Consider the following 16,959-nt stretch of genomic DNA (forward strand, 5'->3'; position numbering starts at 1 on the left):
CAGCGGGACCTTCTCCTTCAGCTTGCTTGGGAGGAGAGTGCCCCTGCTCACAGGGGCCGACGGAGGGGGCCTCTTCTCTAGTTGCAGCCTGCTGCCGGGATGCTGCTTCTGCCAGTCGCGGCTCCGGTCAGGCCACGTCACCTCCTGCCCCTTTCCCCCGTGTCCTGGGAAGAGCTGCACCCGGGAAACATCCCGCCTGCCATGCCTGCGTGCTGCCTTGCTCGGAAGCCCCTGCTGGAGCAGCATCGGCTCCCTGCGGCTTCTCTCTGCCCCTGACTGCAAACTGCTGCCCTCTGGCGGTGTCCCTTGACTCCCGGACAGAGAGGCACTTCCCCCCAAAATCTCGCCTGCCGTCTCCGACAACGGCACTAGCAGGGCTACCGCTGCTCAGTCACTTGCCCTCCTGCTGCGTCCGTATGCCAGGGCATTCAAAGAGCCCTGCCGGACCCAGAGACGCGGGCACAAGTCCGTGGGCTATGTGCAGCGGCCGAGCGCTTGAAAGAGAGACAAGGAGCAGACTCAAGAGAGTCCTGCGCAAAAGTGCTTTGTTGCAGTGAAGGTGCACGGGCGTCAGTCAGAAGCCCCCCGGCTCCTGCCCCACGGCTCCCCTGGGCCCCCAGCGGGGAGTTAAGCGCTCCCCAAAGACAAGTTCCGACAGGCCAAAGCACACTGCACGTGCCGCCGGGGTTGCCGCTCTTACCGTGTGGCAGGGGTGCTGCCAAGGGGGTTTTTCCCTTTCCTTTTTCTTCTTTCCTTGAGTTCCTTCCCGTTTTTGTCTTTCCTTTTTTTAACCTCGTCTTTTCTTCCCCACACTTTTCTCTCTGCTTCCTCATCTGCTCCGGTCTAATCTACCCCATCTTAACGCTCCCTCTCTGATCTCCCTGTTTCTTTGCACCCCGGTTTTCTCCTCTGCTTTTCTCCCCATTCCTTTCTCCCCGTTTTGCTCCTCTTTTCTCCCCTTTTCTTTCTCCCTCCCTTTTTTCTCCCCCTTTCCTTCTCCCTGCGGCTTCTCCTCCCCATTTGTTCTCCGCCTTTTTCTCTTCCCTCTTTTTCCTCCCATTTTTCACCCCTTCCATTCTCTCCCTTCTTCCTCCCCGCCTTTTCTTCCCTCTTTCCTTTCCTCCCCCTTCCCCCCTTTTTCCTCCCCCATTCTTCTCCCTTCTTTTCCCTCCCCCTTTCCCTATCCTGCTTTTCCCCTGTTCTTCTCCCCCTTTATCTCCCTTTTTCCCCCTTCGACTTTTTCCCCCCATTTTCCCTCACCTTTCTGCTCCCTCTTTTTCCCCCCTTTTTGCTTCCCCCATTTTCTCTCCCCCTTTTTCTCTCCCCTTCTTTTCGCCTGCTTTCTTTTCTCCCTGCTTTTCCCTTCCCCTTTTACTCCTCCTTTCTTCTCCCATGTCTCTCCCGCTTTTTTTCTCCCTTCTTCTCCCTTCCCCTTTTCTCTTCCCTCTTTTCTTATCTCCCCTTTTCCAAACCCCTTTGCTCCCCCCTTTCTTCTCCCCCTTTTTGCTCTCCCCCTTCCTTTCTCCCACTTTCCTACCTCCCCCCTTTCTTCTCCCTCTTTTTGCTTCCCCTGCCTTCCCCTTCTTTCCTCCCCCTTTATGCTCCCTTCTTTCACCCTGTACCCCTCTTCTTCTCCCCTTTTTTCTCTTTCCCCTTCTTCTCTCCCTCCTTTTTCTTCCCTCTTTACTTCTCTCCCCGTTTTCTCCCTCTTTTTGCTTACACCCCTTTTTCTCCACCTTTTTTTCTCCTCACTCTTTTCTCCACCAGGCTTTCTCCCCCTTCTTTCTCTTTATTTCCTCTTCACCTCTTTTCTTACACCTTTTTCTTCCCCCTTTATTTTCTCTTCAGCTCTTTTCTCTCCATTTCTTATCCTTCTCTTTCTCTTTCTCTTTCTCTTTCTCTTTCTCTTTCTCTTTCTCTTTCTCTTTCTTTCTCTCTCCTTCTTCTCCTTCTCCTTCTCCTTCTTCTTGACCTTCTTCTTGACCTTCTCCTTCTCCTTCTCCTTCTCCTTCTCCTTCTCCTTCTCCTGCTCTTTCTCGTGGTCCTTGTGGCCCGCCAGCAGGAAGTGGGAATGGCAGCAGGTCCCAGCAGTGTTATGGAAAGGCCCTGGGGAGCAGGACAGCAGCTCTCCGGGGAGCACCTGCCGGGCACTGCGGGTGCAGAGGCAGCTGAGACCGGGGCAGGCAAGGGGGCAGGCGGTTGCTCCAGGGCCTCCTTCGCCAAGCTCGGCTCTTGCTGCTCAACCGCAACATTGTCCGCAGTGCTGGCGTGTTCCTGGTGCCTTCTGCCTCCCGAGCGGTCGGGGGAGGACAGGGCTGGCTCCGAGCGCCTCCTGGGCATTGTGCTGAGCTGCTTTTCCAGAGGAGGCAGTGGAGGGGCAGAGGCACACGTGCCATCTCTGGGGCTTCTCCCTCGGGGCTGCTGCAGCTCAGCGGCTGGGGGGCCGCAGGCAGCTTCTGCAGCGTCCTGCTGAGCGGCCCCTGGGTGCGCTGTGGGGAGAAAGAGCTTGTTAGCTAGTTTTCCTGGCTTCTGAAGGGGAGCAAGGAGACTTTCCCGGTGGGAGCACGCAGCCCAGGCGCATGGCAAGCTGCAGCCTGAGCACCTCTAGAAGTGAGGAGCAGGTCAGGAGACGCAAGCACCCCTGGGGGCCATGACCTGCACGGGGAGAGCGCAGGTCCAGTGCATAGTGAGCAGTGCTGTGAAGAGCAGAGGTTTAACAACTGGGACACCTTTTGTGGAGTGAGGATTGTCCTGAAGTGGCAGGAAGTGCTGCAGGAGCAGAGCCCTGCCATAGGGTCTTGCACCCTCTGCACCTCTCTGCATTGCCACAGACATCTTCCGATCTCCAGCTAAAGCACTGGGACCAGCAGCCCTGGGTGGTGCCAATCCTCCGTGCCTCGTCCTACCTGCGGAGCTGCCCGTGTGCTCGGGTGCCTCCGCAGCCGAGGGGCTGCAAGGCAAGGCCACGTCGTCCCCAAAGATAGCTGTGCAGTTCTCGATGAGAAACTCCACCAGCACCATCACCTGCACAGTGAAAAGCAGGGATGTCAGGGCAAGGGGCTGAGAACCTGCTCAGCAGTCTTTCCTGCTCCTCAGTGCCGTTTCTGCGCCAAAAGCTGTAGCTCTGGGGCTGCGGCTCCATTAAGAGATGTGCCTGTCGCGTGGCGCAGAGCCCAGCTGAGGGGCTGGCTGGTGAGTTCAGCATACCCTGTCGTAGATCTCTCTCTGCACTTCCAGCGGGAGTGTGCTGTCCGTGCCCGGGCTCAGCATGCTGGGCCCCACCCAGATGGCCAGGTTGCTGGCGCCCATCCTGCTGGTGCCTGCGTTCTGGCTGATGCGGTGGAGCACCGCGAGCAAGGGCTTGAGCAGCAGCACATTTGCCCTGGGCAGTTGGTCAGCCACCCTGAGCAAACACAAAGAAAAGGCGCCGTGAATTCAGGGGGCAGCGGCTGCTGCCGCTTCTGGGAGCAAGGCTCAAGGCAACTGCCACAAGTGGCGCCTCCTCCCACGAGAGGAACGCCGGTGCTCTCTCTCGCCTTTCCACGTGTGCTGTCGAGAAAGGCCCGACAGCACGTGCTTAAGTACGAGACCTTGAATGAGAACATCTGGACTGGGAGGTGGGCGCTTCATCAGTAGATGGACAGTGGGAATAAAGGCGAGGTGGTCGGGAGACGTCGTGGGAGGCTTTGCAAAGGCCCGTGAAAGCCTGTGGCTGTGTTGTGTGGTATCGGCACGAGCAAGCGGATAGAAGTGTCGGGCTCTGCCACAGACTGCCCGTTTCCAGAGAAGGCCCCAGCCTCTGCCACCCGCTCCAGAACGGTGGGACTGGCTACACACTTACTCCCTCAGGCCTTCAATCTTCTCCTCCCTGCTTGGCTTCTCCAGAGCCAGCATCCAGCTGTCGTAGAGGGCCGCCGAGAGGAGCGTGCAGGGGATATTTCGCAGGAAGTCCTGCAAGGCCGAGATACGGAGATGAGGCTTGGACACCACGCCTGAGGCCAGACGGAGCGTCCACGGGCACTTGGGCTCCCCAGGAGGCAGGCTGCTTGGAGCTACCCGCTCTCAAAGGAGCTCCTGGCCGCTGACAGAGCGAGCAGTGGGCTGCGCGAGGACCGCCCCGCTTGGGCACGCTCGTGGGAGTGCAAGAAGAGGCCCTAGTGCCTATGAGCCTCTAGTGCACCCAGAAACCTCAGTCTTCCTCCCTCAGGAGGCTGCTGGGGAGCAGGAGGAGGACGAGGAGGAGGAGGTGACTTTTCCCAGGGCAGGCACAAGCAGGAGAACGGGCAAGCAGGTGGCAAACACAGAGGCCAAGCTTTCCTCCGCCTGAAAGCCCGTCGTTTGGCTTCCCCGGGGTTTCAGCCTGGAGTGCCCCCTGGGCCCAGCTAGGCGCTCGAGTGGGCCCCTGCAGGTGGGCAACGTACTCTCCGTGCTGCCAGTCGGCAGAAATTCACCTTCAAGATTCCTGCCAAGAGGTGCACGGGTTGGCTTGCCAAGTCAACGGCCCCTCCTTTGTTCAGCTCCTCCCTCAAGTCCCTGCGGGCCTTCTCACTGGCACCTTTCCGGAATATGCCCTCCGTGGCAGGCCCTTCCCTGTACAATATGGCCAGCAGCTCCTGCAGGAGAAAGCAGACGGGGCTGGCAGAAGAGCTCATCGGGTGCAGAAAGGCCGTTTAGCAGGGAAGCACTTGCTCAGGGAGAGAAGCGAGTTTGTGCCTGGGCGGCGCATGCTGCTTTGCCTTGGTTCGGATCTAGTTCTCGCTGCAGGTACATGGCGCTGGGCGTAGCCGGGCTGTGCCCCAAGCCAGCCTCTCGAGCACGCTTCTGTAGTCGGGGGACTACAGAAACCCCTGGCTGTTCCTGCTGCTGCAAGCTTCCCTCCTTTGCAGGCCTTCTGCAGCCCAGGAGCTGGGGGTGCCGCCTGGCGGGACAAGCCGGCAGGCGGATCGCTGCGTGGCCAGGCTGCCTTACCTGGACTGGCTGGGGCAGGGTCCCCTGCTCTCCACAAAGGGTAGCCAGAGGCTGGCCAAAGAGAGGCGTCCCGAGGCCAGAGTCCGGCTGCCCGGGGCCGTCCCCGTTGGCCGAGGCTCGTCTCCGAGCAAACGGCCATGGCAGGAACCTCTTCCTTGTCTTAGTCCCCTCTGCTGCAAGCAAGAGGAAAGCAGAAGTGGAGAGGGAGCGGAGGGGCTGCAGCTTTTCAGCTGCTGTCGAGCGCTGGGTGAGGAGGCAGCTCCTCAGCTTCCCTTTGCAACTCACCAGTGGAGTGGCCAAGTCCCTCTTCAGCAGCCGATGGGGCCAAGACGGGGCTCTGCTTGGTGCCAGCCTGCAAGAAAGAAAGGCAGGCGTTCAGGTTACGGAGGCGCCCGGCAGCAGCCAGGGCCGCCAGCCAGGTGCTTCAGCCCCGCAGAAAAGCGCGAGCGGCTGCAGGGAAAACCCGAGGTCGTGGGACGCCGGCGGAGGAGATGCTTGCGTGCGGGAACGGCCTGGCCTCTCTGCCCGACGTGGGTGCTTGGGGCCGGCCGCCTTCCCTCCCGAAACTCGCATGCCTCCCGGCAGCCCGCAGCCGGGGCCGCGGGACAGGGAGCCCCTGCTCACCTCCGCCGAAACCAAGGCCTCGACGGTCCGGGCGGTCAGCGACCCCGACTAGGCAAGAGAGCAAAGAGGCAGCGTGAGCAGGCGGTGGCGCGGGCTCTTGCCCGCAGCCCCGTGGCGCTCGGGGCGCAGCGCAGCCCCCCGGGACACTTACGGCGCCCTGGAAGCTGACGGCCGTGACGAGGAGCCAAAGGGAGGCGAGTCGGGTGACGCGGGTCTCCGGGGCTCCTGGGCTCGGCCTGGGCACAGGGCAGGGGCAAAGGCCGAGCTCCGTCACAGCCAGCCCCTCTGCTGGCTGCCCGGGCCCCGGCCCCGCGCGCCCACGCCACCCTGGCGCAGGAGCCCTTCCCGCGGCGCTGGCTGGCAGCACCGCTCGGCAGCGGCCGCGGCCCCGGCCCTGCGGCCTCCGCGCCTCTTGCGTGGGCAAACGGGCAGCGGCAGCTCGCGGTGCCCCTGCCCGCCGGCAAGGAGCCGCCGGGCCAGCTGCAGGCCGCTGCTCTTGCTTTGCGGGCACAAGGCGAAGGCCCTGCTGCTGCCGCTCTGCCCGGCAGCTGCCCCGCGCAGGGGGGTCCCTTTCCCCCACCTCCCCGGCTGCTTTGCTGGGGGCAGCTGCCCCGGCACCTCTGCACCGCCCGCAGCCTTGCCGCCGCCGCAGGCGGGCTGAATTGCCCGCCAGGGCTCACCTGAGCATCGTGCTCAGCCACAGCTCCTTGGCCTCCCGCGACCTGCAGCCAAAAGGAGAAACAGCCTCAGAGCCCGCTCCTCCTCCTCCTCCTCCTGCTCCTCCTGCTCCTCCTGCTCCTCCTCGGGAGAGGCCCAGGTGCCCGGACAGCTCTCGCCCGCTTGGCACTGCTGCACAGCGCCATGCACCCAAGCCCCCGGTCGGTGTCCCCCCGCAGTGTCCCTGGGGGGAGCAGAGGTGCAGGGGGGAGGTGGGGGCGGGGGCGAGGCTTGTGCACGCCTGGAGGTGCCTGTGACTGCGTCAGAAACCCCCGCAGGACCCCTACTGTCTCTCGCCCCAGCCGGAGCTGAGCCCCAGCAAGGCCAGAGAGGACTGCAGGCGAGCACGGTGCCCTGCACCCCCCACAGCCCTGCACGTGCCGCCAAGACTCACCGGAAAGTGACCACGCAGCCGTCGTTGGGCCAGACGAGGACGAGGGCATTGGTGCATTTCAGGCCATGCCCGTCCTCTTCCTCCTCTTCGCGCCCGCCCGCCGCCTCGTCCTTCCCGCACAGCAGCCAGAGCTGGCCGAGAGGCACGCGGTGCTTGAGCAGGAAGGTGGAGCCGCACCTGCGGAGGGAGAGCAGGGAGCGGCGTGGAGGTTGTGTGGTGGGGCAGCGGCAGCAGTGGCCAGCAGGGCAGAGGCAGTGCCCGGGGGCAGAGGGTGGGGGCGGGGGAAGGACGGCTGGGGCTGCTCTCCTTACTTGAAGGTGGCGATGGCCAGGGTGTCGGGGAAGAGGAGGAGGTGCCTGTCCCTGGTGCGCCGGTGCCGGGTCACCTGGACACGGTCGCTGAGGAGGAGCTGGGGGCTCCTGCGCGACACGAAGGCGCCGAGCGGCGCCGGGGGCCGGGAGGCTCCCCTGGCCTCGAGCCCGGGGCCGGCGCCAGGAGCCGCGCGGCCAGGGGCCTCGGGCCGTGCCTGCGTGCCGGCAGCGGGGCCGGCAGCGCCCCGGGCACCGCAGCAGTTCGCCTGTCCCATGGCGCCGTGGCCGGGTCAGCAGCTGCGGTGCGTCCGTGCCCCGCGCCGGGCAGCGCCAGGCGCCGGTCAGGCCTGCGCAAAGCACGGAGCGGTGTCGGCGTGCCGAGTAGTGCCGCTGGGCTGGGAGCCTGCGTCTCCCTGCTGCCCCGCACCGGCACAGCACCGCACTGGGGCCGGGCGGGCGCCGGTGGCCGTGGCCACCCGGGTGCCACCGCGGCACATTGTGATGCACGACGGCACATTGTGATGCGCCGGCCGGGCCGTGGGGCAGGGCCGGGGCGTGGGCCGGGGGCTGCAGGTCTCCCTGGCGGAGGAGACGGGCTCGGTGCTGGAGCAGCTCCCGGCTTCAGCAGCCGGCTCTGTGTCCGTGAAAAGCCCCCACGCACAGGCGGCTTGCCCACCCGGCTGCAGCATGCCCTGTTGTTGCTGGGACAGGAGGACTCCCGCTTTGGAGGGGCCAAGCAAGGGGGCCTGTGCCCGCTAGAGAAGCAGGGCCCAGGCGGTGCCCCAAATCCCAACTTTCACACTTCCTCGGCCCTCTGTCAGTGGGGTGGTCCGCCCGAGACTGGAGACCCCCAGGCCAGGTGCCAAAATGTGGCATCACCATGACAAGTGGGAATGTTGGCTCCAAGCACAGCCAGAGAAGACTTGAGGGCAGGATTCAGTTGCCCAGACACCAGGACCAGCATCTGTTTGAGATGCCTTGGGAAATCCCTTGCGGCGGATGCCCTGGCATACCCAGAAGCCTGTAGGCCCGGGCTTTCAGGCACCTGAATCCCCCCTCACCTCGTGTGCATTGCACCAGTCTGCCGAGAGTCTCAACAGCACTCCACAGGACATTAGGCAGGCTCATGGAAATGCTTGCATACGGATCACAGCATCACAGAATGGCCAAGGCTGGAAGGGACCTCTGGAGATCATCTAGTGCAACCTCCCTGCTCAAGCAGGGTCCTCTAGAGCATATTGCCCAGGATCGCGTCCAGACGGGTTTTGACTCTCTCCGGGGCAGGAGACTCCGCCACCTCTCTGGGCAACCTGTTCCAGCGCTCAGTCACCCTCACAGGAAAGAAGGAGGACATTTTCCTCATGTTCAGGCGGAACTGCCTGTGGCTCAGTTTGTGCCCGTTGCCTCTTGTCCTGTTGCTGGGCACCACCGAGAAGAGCCTGGCCCCATCCTCTCGACACCCTCCCTTCACATACTTGTACGCACTGATGAGATCGCCTCTCGGTCTTCTCTTCTCCAGGCTAAACAGGCCCAGCTCTCCCCGCCTTTCTTCATAGCAGAGGTGCTCCAGAGTCTGAAACGGAAGTCGCCATGCGTGCAGGCTGCACCGGAGCGCCAGTCCAAAGGCCTGTGGGCATGCCTGCAGGGGTGGTCTTTCTCTCAGCCGTCACTGATGCTTGGCTCCAGAGGGGAGGCGCCTCCAAAGTGCTTTTGCTGCACGGGGCTCTCCTCAACCAAGCGGCTGAGACGGGTGTGGCACACCAAGAGGTTGCACCTCGCTGGTGCGCAAGGGTGCAGGAGGAAGCGTCGCATGGGATAGGGCGCGAGAGGGAAGAGGGCTGCAGGAAAGCTGATTGATAGGCAAGGATCACCTCCTCCACGCTCCACGCGTGCCCAACCTGGGAGCCTTCCACGAGGGAAGGGCTGGCTGGACAGAGGAGGGGAGAGCAGTGGATGTTGTCTGCCTTGAGGTCAGTAAGGCTTTCCACGCTGCCTGCCCTCACATGCCCTCCGAGGCAAGCTGAGGAAGTAGGGGCGAGATGAGCAGGCAGTGAGGGGGACTGAGAAGTGGCTGAACGGCAGAGCTGCGAGGGTTGTGATGAGTGGTGCAAAGCCTAGGTGGAGGCCAGTAACACAAGGTGCAGGCCAAGGGTCAGTGCGGGCTCTGGTCCCGTTCCTCTTCTTCCTCAGTGGCCCGGGTGATGGGGCAGAAAGCACCCTCAGCAAGCTGGCTGCTAAACCAGGGGGGATGGAAAACAGGGAGGAGTGGCTGACGCACCAGAGGGCTGTGCTGCCATTGAGAGGGCCTTTGACGGACTGGAGAGACGGGCTAAGAGGAACCTCCTGAAGCTCAACAAGGGGAAAGGCCAAGTGCTGCACCTAGGCAGAAAGAAGTCCATGCACCAGTACAGGCTAGAGGCCAACGTGCTGGAAAGCAGCTCTTGGGGGAAAGCCCTGGGCGTCCTGGTGCACAAGTTGCCCGTGAGCCTGCACTGCACCCTTGTGGCCAAGGCGGCCAGCGGCCTGCTGGGCTGTGGTTAGGAGGAGCCTTGGCAGCAGGTGGAGGGAGGCGGTCCTGCACAGCTGGAGTGCTGTGGCTGGTGCTGGGCTGCCCCGGCCAAGGGAGATGTGGAGCTCCTGGAGTGAGTCCAGCGATGGGCTACGAAGATGCTGAAGGGCCTGCAGCATCTCTCCCAGGAGGACAGGCTGCGAGCTGAGGCTGTCTCTTGGCGGCCATGCGGGCCGCAAGGACAAAACGCTTGTGGTTTTGGCAAAAGAGAGCTGGAAGCCAGGTGACGGCAGAGCTGCAGATTGCCAAGAGCGGCCAATGCCTTTTGCAACTGGCAGCGGGACCTTCTCCTTCAGCTTGCTTGGGAGGAGAGTGCCCCTGCTCACAGGGGCCGACGGAGGGGGCCTCTTCTCTAGTTGCAGCCTGCTGCCGGGATGCTGCTTCTGCCAGTCGCGGCTCCGGTCAGGCCACGTCACCTCCTGCCCCTTTCCCCCGTGTCCTGGGAAGAGCTGCACCCGGGAAACATCCCGCCTGCCATGCCTGCGTGCTGCCTTGCTCGGAAGCCCCTGCTGGAGCAGCATCGGCTCCCTGCGGCTTCTCTCTGCCCCTGACTGCAAACTGCTGCCCTCTGGCGGTGTCCCTTGACTCCCGGACAGAGAGGCACTTCCCCCCAAAATCTCGCCTGCCGTCTCCGACAACGGCACTAGCAGGGCTACCGCTGCTCAGTCACTTGCCCTCCTGCTGCGTCCGTATGCCAGGGCATTCAAAGAGCCCTGCCGGACCCAGAGACGCGGGCACAAGTCCGTGGGCTATGTGCAGCGGCCGAGCGCTTGAAAGAGAGACAAGGAGCAGACTCAAGAGAGTCCTGCGCAAAAGTGCTTTGTTGCAGTGAAGGTGCACGGGCGTCAGTCAGAAGCCCCCCGGCTCCTGCCCCACGGCTCCCCTGGGCCCCCAGCGGGGAGTTAAGCGCTCCCCAAAGACAAGTTCCGACAGGCCAAAGCACACTGCACGTGCCGCCGGGGTTGCCGCTCTTACCGTGTGGCAGGGGTGCTGCCAAGGGGGTTTTTCCCTTTCCTTTTTCTTCTTTCCTTGAGTTCCTTCCCGTTTTTGTCTTTCCTTTTTTTAACCTCGTCTTTTCTTCCCCACACTTTTCTCTCTGCTTCCTCATCTGCTCCGGTCTAATCTACCCCATCTTAACGCTCCCTCTCTGATCTCCCTGTTTCTTTGCACCCCGGTTTTCTCCTCTGCTTTTCTCCCCATTCCTTTCTCCCCGTTTTGCTCCTCTTTTCTCCCCTTTTCTTTCTCCCTCCCTTTTTTCTCCCCCTTTCCTTCTCCCTGCGGCTTCTCCTCCCCATTTGTTCTCCGCCTTTTTCTCTTCCCTCTTTTTCCTCCCATTTTTCACCCCTTCCATTCTCTCCCTTCTTCCTCCCCGCCTTTTCTTCCCTCTTTCCTTTCCTCCCCCTTCCCCCCTTTTTCCTCCCCCATTCTTCTCCCTTCTTTTCCCTCCCCCTTTCCCTATCCCACTTTTCCCCTGTTCTTCTCCCCCTTTATCTCCCTTTTTCCCCCTTCGACTTTTTCCCCCCATTTTCCCTCACCTTTCTGCTCCCTCTTTTTCCCCCCTTTTTGCTTCCCCCATTTTCTCTCCCCCTTTTTCTCTCCCCTTCTTTTCGCCTGCTTTCTTTTCTCCCTGCTTTTCCCTTCCCCTTTTACTCCTCCTTTCTTCTCCCATGTCTCTCCCGCTTTTTTTCTCCCTTCTTCTCCCTTCCCCTTTTCTCTTCCCTCTTTTCTTATCTCCCCTTTTCCAAACCCCTTTGCTCCCCCCTTTCTTCTCCCCCTTTTTGCTCTCCCCCTTCCTTTCTCCCACTTTCCTACCTCCCCCCTTTCTTCTCCCTCTTTTTGCTTCCCCTGCCTTCCCCTTCTTTCCTCCCCCTTTATGCTCCCTTCTTTCACCCTGTACCCCTCTTCTTCTCCCCTTTTTTCTCTTTCCCCTTCTTCTCTCCCTCCTTTTTCTTCCCTCTTTACTTCTCTCCCCGTTTTCTCCCTCTTTTTGCTTACACCCCTTTTTCTCCACCTTTTTTTCTCCTCACTCTTTTCTCCACCAGGCTTTCTCCCCCTTCTTTCTCTTTATTTCCTCTTCACCTCTTTTCTTACACCTTTTTCTTCCCCCTTTATTTTCTCTTCAGCTCTTTTCTCTCCATTTCTTATCCTTCTCTTTCTCTTTCTCTTTCTCTTTCTCTTTCTCTTTCTCTTTCTCTTTCTCTTTCTCTTTCTTTCTCTCTCCTTCTTCTCCTTCTCCTTCTCCTTCTTCTTGACCTTCTTCTTGACCTTCTCCTTCTCCTTCTCCTTCTCCTTCTCCTTCTCCTTCTCCTTCTCCTTCTCCTTCTCCTGCTCTTTCTCGTGGTCCTTGTGGCCCGCCAGCAGGAAGTGGGAATGGCAGCAGGTCCCAGCAGTGTTATGGAAAGGCCCTGGGGAGCAGGACAGCAGCTCTCTGGGGAGCACCTGCCGGGCACTGCGGGTGCAGAGGCAGCTGAGACCGGGGCAGGCAAGGGGGCAGGCGGTTGCTCCAGGGCCTCCTTCGCCAAGCTCGGCTCTTGCTGCTCAACCGCAACATTGTCCGCAGTGCTGGCGTGTTCCTGGTGCCTTCTGCCTCCCGAGCGGTCGGGGGAGGACAGGGCTGGCTCCGAGCGCCTCCTGGGCATTGTGCTGAGCTGCTTTTCCAGAGGAGGCAGTGGAGGGGCAGAGGCACACGTGCCATCTCTGGGGCTTCTCCCTCGGGGCTGCTGCAGCTCAGCGGCTGGGGGGCCGCAGGCAGCTTCTGCAGCGTCCTGCTGAGCGGCCCCTGGGTGCGCTGTGGGGAGAAAGAGCTTGTTAGCTAGTTTTCCTGGCTTCTGAAGGGGAGCAAGGAGACTTTCCCGGTGGGAGCACGCAGCCCAGGCGCATGGCAAGCTGCAGCCTGAGCACCTCTAGAAGTGAGGAGCAGGTCAGGAGACGCAAGCACCCCTGGGGGCCATGACCTGCACGGGGAGAGCGCAGGTCCAGTGCATAGTGAGCAGTGCTGTGAAGAGCAGAGGTTTAACAACTGGGACACCTTTTGTGGAGTGAGGATTGTCCTGAAGTGGCAGGAAGTGCTGCAGGAGCAGAGCCCTGCCATAGGGTCTTGCACCCTCTGCACCTCTCTGCATTGCCACAGACATCTTCCGATCTCCAGCTAAAGCACTGGGACCAGCAGCCCTGGGTGGTGCCAATCCTCCGTGCCTCGTCCTACCTGCGGAGCTGCCCGTGTGCTCGGGTGCCTCCGCAGCCGAGGGGCTGCAAGGCAAGGCCACGTCGTCCCCAAAGATAGCTGTGCAGTTCTCGATGAGAAACTCCACCAGCACCATCACCTGCACAGTGAAAAGCAGGGATGTCAGGGCAAGGGGCTGAGAACCTGCTCAGCAGTCTTTCCTGCTCCTCAGTGCCGTTTCTGCGCCAAAAGCTGTAGCTCTGGGGCTGCGGCTCCATTAAGAGATGTGCCTGTCGCGTGGCGCAGAGCCCAGCTGAGGGGCTGGCTGGTGAGTTCAGCATACCCTGTCGTAGATCTCTCTCTGCACTTCCAGCGGGAGTGTGCTGTCCGTGCCCGGGCTCAGCATGCTGGGCCCCACCCAGATGGCCAGGTTGCTGGCGCCCATCCTGCTGGTGCCTGCGTTCTGGCTGATGCGGTGGAGCACCGCGAGCAAGGGCTTGAGCAGCAGCACATTTGCCCTGGGCAGTTGGTCAGCCACCCTGAGCAAACACAAAGAAAAGGCGCCGTGAATTCAGGGGGCAGCGGCTGCTGCCGCTTCTGGGAGCAAGGCTCAAGGCAACTGCCACAAGTGGCGCCTCCTCCCACGAGAGGAACGCCGGTGCTCTCTCTCGCCTTTCCACGTGTGCTGTCGAGAAAGGCCCGACAGCACGTGCTTAAGTACGAGACCTTGAATGAGAACATCTGGACTGGGAGGTGGGCGCTTCATCAGTAGATGGACAGTGGGAATAAAGGCGAGGTGGTCGGGAGACGTCGTGGGAGGCTTTGCAAAGGCCCGTGAAAGCCTGTGGCTGTGTTGTGTGGTATCGGCACGAGCAAGCGGATAGAAGTGTCGGGCTCTGCCACAGACTGCCCGTTTCCAGAGAAGGCCCCAGCCTCTGCCACCCGCTCCAGAACGGTGGGACTGGCTACACACTTACTCCCTCAGGCCTTCAATCTTCTCCTCCCTGCTTGGCTTCTCCAGAGCCAGCATCCAGCTGTCGTAGAGGGCCGCCGAGAGGAGCGTGCAGGGGATATTTCGCAGGAAGTCCTGCAAGGCCGAGATACGGAGATGAGGCTTGGACACCACGCCTGAGGCCAGACGGAGCATCCACGGGCACTTGGGCTCCCCAGGAGGCAGGCTGCTTGGAGCTACCCGCTCTCAAAGGAGCTCCTGGCCGCTGACAGAGCGAGCAGTGGGCTGCGCGAGGACTGCCCCGCTTGGGCACGCTCGTGGGAGTGCAAGAAGAGGCCCTAGTGCCTATGAGCCTCTAGTGCACCCAGAAACCTCAGTCTTCCTCCCTCAGGAGGCTGCTGGGGAGCAGGAGGAGGACGAGGAGGAGGAGGTGACTTTTCCCAGGGCAGGCACAAGCAGGAGAACGGGCAAGCAGGTGGCAAACACAGAGGCCAAGCTTTCCTCCGCCTGAAAGCCCGTCGTTTGGCTTCCCCGGGGTTTCAGCCTGGAGTGCCCCCTGGGCCCAGCTAGGCGCTCGAGTGGGCCCCTGCAGGTGGGCAACGTACTCTCCGTGCTGCCAGTCGGCAGAAATTCACCTTCAAGATTCCTGCCAAGAGGTGCACGGGTTGGCTTGCCAAGTCAACGGCCCCTCCTTTGTTCAGCTCCTCCCTCAAGTCCCTGCGGGCCTTCTCACTGGCACCTTTCCGGAATATGCCCTCCGTGGCAGGCCCTTCCCTGTACAATATGGCCAGCAGCTCCTGCAGGAGAAAGCAGACGGGGCTGGCAGAAGAGCTCATCGGGTGCAGAAAGGCCGTTTAGCAGGGAAGCACTTGCTCAGGGAGAGAAGCGAGTTTGTGCCTGGGCGGCGCATGCTGCTTTGCCTTGGTTCGGATCTAGTTCTCGCTGCAGGTACATGGCGCTGGGCGTAGCCGGGCTGTGCCCCAAGCCAGCCTCTCGAGCACGCTTCTGTAGTCGGGGGACTACAGAAACCCCTGGCTGTTCCTGCTGCTGCAAGCTTCCCTCCTTTGCAGGCCTTCTGCAGCCCAGGAGCTGGGGGTGCCGCCTGGCGGGACAAGCCGGCAGGCGGATCGCTGCGTGGCCAGGCTGCCTTACCTGGACTGGCTGGGGCAGGGTCCCCTGCTCTCCACAAAGGGTAGCCAGAGGCTGGCCAAAGAGAGGCGTCCCGAGGCCAGAGTCCGGCTGCCCGGGGCCGTCCCCGTTGGCCGAGGCTCGTCTCCGAGCAAACGGCCATGGCAGGAACCTCTTCCTTGTCTTAGTCCCCTCTGCTGCAAGCAAGAGGAAAGCAGAAGTGGAGAGGGAGCGGAGGGGCTGCAGCTTTTCAGCTGCTGTCGAGCGCTGGGTGAGGAGGCAGCTCCTCAGCTTCCCTTTGCAACTCACCAGTGGAGTGGCCAAGTCCCTCTTCAGCAGCCGATGGGGCCAAGACGGGGCTCTGCTTGGTGCCAGCCTGCAAGAAAGAAAGGCAGGCGTTCAGGTTACGGAGGCGCCCGGCAGCAGCCAGGGCCGCCAGCCAGGTGCTTCAGCCCCGCAGAAAAGCGCGAGCGGCTGCAGGGAAAACCCGAGGTCGTGGGATGCCGGCGGAGGAGATGCTTGCGTGCGGGAACGGCCTGGCCTCTCTGCCCGACGTGGGTGCTTGGGGCCGGCCGCCTTCCCTCCCAAAACTCGCATGCCTCCCGGCAGCCCGCAGCCGGGGCCGCGGGACAGGGAGCCCCTGCTCACCTCCGCCGAAACCAAGGCCTCGACGGTCCGGGCGGTCAGCGACCCCGACTAGGCAAGAGAGCAAAGAGGCAGCGTGAGCAGGCGGTGGCGCGGGCTCTTGCCCGCAGCCCCGTGGCGCTCGGGGCGCAGCGCAGCCCCCCGGGACACTTACGGCGCCCTGGAAGCTGACGGCCGTGACGAGGAGCCAAAGGGAGGCGAGTCGGGTGACGCGGGTCTCCGGGGCTCCTGGGCTCGGCCTGGGCACAGGGCAGGGGCAAAGGCCGAGCTCCGTCACAGCCAGCCCCTCTGCTGGCTGCCCGGGCCCCGGCCCCGCGCGCCCGCGCCACCCTGGCGCAGGAGCCCTTCCCGCGGCGCTGGCTGGCAGCACCGCTCGGCAGCGGCCGCGGCCCCGGCCCTGCGGCCTCCGCGCCTCTTGCGTGGGCAAACGGGCAGCGGCAGCTCGCGGTGCCCCTGCCCGCCGGCAAGGAGCCGCCGGGCCAGCTGCAGGCCGCTGCTCTTGCTTTGCGGGCACAAGGCGAAGGCCCTGCTGCTGCCGCTCTGCCCGGCAGCTGCCCCGCGCAGGGGGGTCCCTTTCCCCCACCTCCCCGGCTGCTTTGCTGGGGGCAGCTGCCCCGGCACCTCTGCACCGCCCGCAGCCTTGCCGCCGCCACAGGCGGGCTGAATTGCCCGCCAGGGCTCACCTGAGCATCGTGCTCAGCCACAGCTCCTTGGCCTCCCGCGACCTGCAGCCAAAAGGAGAAACAGCCTCAGAGCCCGCTCCTCCTCCTCCTCCTCCTGCTCCTCCTCCTCCTCCTGCTCCTCCTCGGGAGAGGCCCAGGTGCCCGGACAGCTCTCGCCCGCTTGGCACTGCTGCACAGCGCCATGCACCCAAGCCCCCGGTCGGTGTCCCCCCGCAGTGTCCCTGGGGGGAGCAGAGGTGCAGGGGGGAGGTGGGGGCGGGGGCGAGGCTTGTGCCCGCCTGGAGGTGCCTGTGACTGCGTCAGAAACCCCCGCAGGACCCCTACTGTCTCTCGCCCCAGCCGGAGCTGAGCCCCAGCAAGGCCAGAGAGGACTGCAGGCGAGCACGGTGCCCTGCACCCCCCACAGCCCTGCACGTGCCGCCAAGACTCACCGGAAAGTGACCACGCAGCCGTCGTTGGGCCAGACGAGGACGAGGGCATTGGTGCATTTCAGGCCATGCCCGTCCTCTTCCTCCTCTTCGCGCCCGCCCGCCGCCTCGTCCTTCCCGCACAGCAGCCAGAGCTGGCCAAGAGGCACGCGGTGCTTGAGCAGGAAGGTGGAGCCGCACCTGCGGAGGGAGAGCAGGGAGCGGCGTGGAGGTTGTGTGGTGGGGCAGCGGCAGCAGTGGCCAGCAGGGCAGAGGCAGTGCCCGGGGGCAGAGGGTGGGGGCGGGGGAAGGACGGCTGGGGCTGCTCTCCTTACTTGAAGGTGGCGATGGCCAGGGTGTCGGGGAAGAGGAGGAGGTGCCTGTCCCTGGTGCGCCGG

At 62.8% G+C, this 16,959-nt stretch overlaps 1 protein-coding gene across 1 annotated transcript; it reads right to left on the bottom strand.

Annotated features, from left to right (window-relative positions):
• Nucleotides 1-1,754: 1,754 nt before the first annotated feature.
• On the bottom strand, nucleotides 1,755-10,700 carry LOC138066807 (T-cell activation Rho GTPase-activating protein-like). Its single transcript, XM_068939195.1, has 12 exons — nucleotides 10,559-10,700; nucleotides 6,704-6,880; nucleotides 6,273-6,314; nucleotides 5,744-5,828; nucleotides 5,593-5,640; nucleotides 5,254-5,320; nucleotides 4,969-5,141; nucleotides 4,452-4,613; nucleotides 3,842-3,951; nucleotides 3,208-3,403; nucleotides 2,907-3,024; nucleotides 1,755-2,489 (listed from the first exon to the last, which is right to left on the bottom strand). Exons 3-12 carry the CDS (start codon nucleotides 6,278-6,280, stop codon nucleotides 1,867-1,869), a joined length of 1,590 nt encoding a protein of 529 aa, XP_068795296.1. The 5' UTR covers nucleotides 6,281-6,314; nucleotides 6,704-6,880; nucleotides 10,559-10,700; the 3' UTR covers nucleotides 1,755-1,866.
• Nucleotides 10,701-16,959: the final 6,259 nt, after the last annotated feature.

Source organism: Struthio camelus, chromosome 3 (genome assembly GCF_040807025.1).
Source record: "Struthio camelus isolate bStrCam1 chromosome 3, bStrCam1.hap1, whole genome shotgun sequence".
Taxonomy (NCBI): Eukaryota; Metazoa; Chordata; class Aves; order Struthioniformes; family Struthionidae; genus Struthio; species Struthio camelus.

Excerpts from the sequence above, each read along its gene's own strand:
- LOC138066807 (XM_068939195.1), bottom strand. Across the intron at positions 5,321-5,592 it reads AGGCCTTGGTTTCGGCGGAG|GCTGGCACCAAGCAGAGCCC; the intron begins GTGAGCAGGGGC and ends TCTTTCTTGCAG. Across the intron at positions 3,952-4,451 it reads TCTTGGCAGGAATCTTGAAG|GACTTCCTGCGAAATATCCC; the intron begins GTGAATTTCTGC and ends TCGGCCTTGCAG.